Source organism: Cynara cardunculus, unplaced genomic scaffold (genome assembly GCF_001531365.2).
Source record: "Cynara cardunculus var. scolymus isolate 2C unplaced genomic scaffold, CcrdV1 Un_Scaffold_4041, whole genome shotgun sequence".
NCBI lineage: Eukaryota > Viridiplantae > Streptophyta > Magnoliopsida > Asterales > Asteraceae > Cynara > Cynara cardunculus.
Window position 1 is genome coordinate 30,612 of NW_020201729.1, and position 4,019 is coordinate 34,630.

The 4,019-nt window shown below is 34.6% G+C and overlaps 1 protein-coding gene across 1 annotated transcript; it reads left to right on the top strand.

The window, feature by feature from the left end:
* Positions 1 to 498: 498 nt before the first annotated feature.
* LOC112503882 (basic 7S globulin-like) lies at positions 499 to 1,881 on the top strand. Its single transcript, XM_025107856.1, has one exon. It carries the CDS (start codon positions 499 to 501, stop codon positions 1,807 to 1,809), a length of 1,311 nt encoding a protein of 436 aa, XP_024963624.1. The 3' UTR covers positions 1,810 to 1,881.
* The last annotated feature ends 2,138 nt before the right edge of the window (positions 1,882 to 4,019 follow it).

The following is a 4,019-nucleotide window of genomic DNA, read 5'->3' on the forward strand; positions in this document are numbered from 1 at the left end:
AAAAAGATTTGTTTACATGACATTTTGTTAAAAGAGTCATATAAAATAACTAAAACGACATTTTATTTAAAAATGTTCTAAAAAACTTATAACGACTTCTTTTTTTGGTCTTATAAACTTAAAACAGTCTATAAGGATACTTATATATTTTTTACAATTTATGAACCCGATTTTTAAATTAAAAAATTATGCTAAACATTTAAGATATTAATTATTAATATAGATCAAAATATATAAATTAAACAAGAAAAAAGAGAAATGTGGAAGTTCATCTTTACGTTTCTATATAAGTTTTTTAATTTGCCCAAGTTGATCATGCCTTCGTGATGCCGTCCATAACAAATGCTTTGGGTACACCCTTTAAGCTTTGAATATTTCCATACACTATACTAATAATTCACCTGCAAATTAATGCGTTGAATAACATGGTCCAAAACACACATTTATTTAAACTAGCTTCATGCCATTTCCAAAATAACAACCAAAAAACATTGAAAAATGATTTTCCTTCTCCAACTAATCGTTGTTGTTGTAGTCTTGATCTCTCATGAACATGAAGCCATAGCACAGTTTGTACCACCTTATTCTTCTGTAGTTATGCCAGTAAACAAACATACCGATGCTGCTAAGCCTCTCTATAGCGTTGAAATCATGACATCATACGTAAACATGCAATACATGCGCGCAAAATTCCTTATAGACATGGATGCTCCTTTCATATGGCATGATTGCATCCTGAAATGGAACACATTTCAAGACAGTTGCCCCCCCAACACCCTTTGCACCTATCCGGTTTCATGCGAAGAATATCAATGCACAGATGTGCGAACTACTTATTCATACGAAAATCCTTCCTGTCCTCCGGTAAACAATGGTTCCACATTGCCTGGTTGGGGTTATTGTACATGCCCAGTCACAGTGGTTGACCCTGTTACAGGATCTTGTGGTGAAGCCATGCTTGACTACGACGAGTTCACTGTAAACACAAGCAATGGTAGAAACGTTTTTACTGGTTTATATGGTGCTTACCCTAATGCTGCTTGTGCTCCTTCTTCGTCATTTGCATCATTTCCTGCGAATGTTAGCGGGGTCATGGCACTTTCATCCTCACCTTACGCATTTCCAGCTTATTTATATCAGCCACTGAGTAGAATCATAGCTCTTTGTTTGCCTAGCACATTGTCATCTTCTGGCCTTCTATTTTATGGAAATAGTTCTTATCACCTTCTCCCACAATCAAATGTCGACATAAGGAGTTTACTTTCTTACACTCCCTTAATAAAGCGTCCAGGTTCTTTTGGATACTTTATTGGTGTCAATGCCATTGTAATAAAGACGAGATCTATCCAACTTCTTGAGAATACCACTACCAAGCTTAGTACTATTGACCCTTACACCACTATGAGAACTGACATTTATAAGTGGGTGGTTCGAAGGTTCTCATTGGTTACAAAACGAATCCCTCTTGCAGCGCCAGTTGCACCATTTGGCCTTTGTTTCAGCACCTTCACCAACGGTACCCGAGTCAGTCTAAGAGTTCCAGACATTGATATCAGTATCAATGATGGGAAGAAGTGGAGTATATCTACAGCTAACTCCATTAAGCAAATAACGGAAGATGTGGCGTGTCTAGCGTTTGTTGACGGTGGTGCAACAAGTGAACCTGCAATTGTGATTGGAACATTTCAGTTTGAGGATAACTTTCTGATGTTTGATTTAGAGAACTCGACTTTTGGGTTTAGTTCTTCGTTGTTACGTAAGAAGACTTCTTGTTCAAACTTCAACTTTACGTTAACTGAAAGCAACTAAAGCTGTTGGGAAAAGGCATAGTATATGGAAATGGATACGTTTCCGTCCATGATTGCTTATCTAATAAAGACTTTCTTGTTGGATATTTACTAACTAGTCTAAATCCCATTAAGGTGTTGGTAAATGACAGAAAGTAATTGACGCTTGCTAAATTGTTTCCCAGTAATGGAATCGTTTATTGCTTTAGGAATTTAACAATGGCTTAATCCATTGATGTTTCAAATAATTTACTAGTTACTGGTTATCCGTTTGGAAAAATTTATCCGAGTCACTCAACGTACCCAGTCATCTTGAGCGCATGAGGGCCAACACGGTTACCCTTAGTAATTTTAGAGCGGAACAGTTCATTTGATGTCGTACCCTTCATGCCTTGCTCTTGGAATAGAAATTTAAGATGCTCGATCATATCGAATGATACCATGTTCTCATGTTGTTTTTGAAGCTCAAGTTTCATGATGATTAATATTAGGTGTAAGACCTCCAAGACATCATCATTCTTCTTGAAAGCATCTTTCTCAGCTCTCACTACAAGAAAAAATAACCTTAAAAGAGGAGGTATTATTTTGTACTTAAAAGTCTAAAAAGCTTCTCTAAAGCTTTTAAATAAGATTTTCAATTCTGTCAAATAGCTTTTCTGTATAACGGTAGGTAAAGGTTTTAGGGAGGGTTTCCGGAGGGTGCGTTTTTGTTAGCCTTTAGAGACGCTTATTTGAGGCTTTAGATACACGTCCAAAACTTCTCTAAAGGTTAGTCAACTTTTTATTCAAAGCTTCTCTAAAAGTATATATATTAGTGACGYTTTTAAAGTATTTGTGACGGTTTATAAGAGTCACTAAAAGATACTTTTAGAGAAGGTAATGGAAAAGCTTCTCTAAAGATATTGGCTTTAGTGACACTTTTAAAAAATCTTCTCTAAAAGTCCACGTTAGTTACATTTACAAAATCTTCTCTAAATATGATATTTAGATACACAAACTCAAAATCTTCTCTAAAAATTATCTTTAGTTACACTTTCAAAAAATTAATTCTTTCTCTAAAAAATATATTATATATATATTTCATCCATAATTCAGCTGCATATATATATATATATATATATATATATATATATATATATATAATATAATAATAAAATTAAACTAATAAATAATATCAAATTAATCAGGAACAAATTTATAATAATCTAAGAACCATTCAAATTTAATATTCAACTAGTTCATATATCGTCTAAATTTATCAACAAAAAAAACATCCAAAATCATCATAGCATGTTTAACGATCTTGAGTCTTCGAATGTTCGTCTTGAACAGTTAATGAAGATGAAAAACGTGGAAGTGACCAGCAAGATACAATTGACCTCATCATTTGTCGCAACTCAGCGACTTCATCAGTCATAAGAAAGAGCTCGGATTTGGTTGAAGCAAGCTCAGACTACGTTGAAGCAAGTCTAATAGACATCTCGGTGTGGCTCAATCGACCTCATGCACCAGTGCTATGTCACGAACTCGTAGAATCGCTCCTAGTGCTCGGGACCCTAGACCATCCCCGAATATATGCAGGCCTTTTACCTAAGACTTGTTGCATAATCTCTAGATCACCCGAGGGATTTTGTGTTGATTCAGTTTGCCGCTTAATCTCTACCATGTTCTCCTATGGACATAAAAATCATATATATAAATCGTAGTGACTTATAAAACGATGAAGACATGCAAAAGCGTTCGTTAAATGTAACTTACATATGAAGTGCGAGAATAGTCATTAACCCAACCCTCTTTTTCTCTATAATGCAACTTTCGAAAAGCCTCTATCTCATTGATAAGAGGATTGTCCGACAATCCTCTATTTCGAAAATGGTGATTCGGAGTAATCTCTGTACCGTTTAAAGCAACATACTTTCGCTTCCCCCTATTCTCAAAATTTTTCCTTGATAGCCTACAAAAACAAAATATGATTTTTAATTGTTATATTCAAAAAATAAATCAGATAGAAATTAACTGTGTAACTATTTACTCTTTACAATATGATTTATAATTTATAATTGGCTCAACAAGCAGAAACCAACTTTCATGAACTACATACAACACCACAGTTGTACAGGAACTGTTAAAATTAGGCTCTGTTGTTTACTCGATCATATGTAAACAGGTAAACAGATGCAGATTCAATGTGGATGTAAACATCAAACATATGTAAACAAGTTCTACACACAA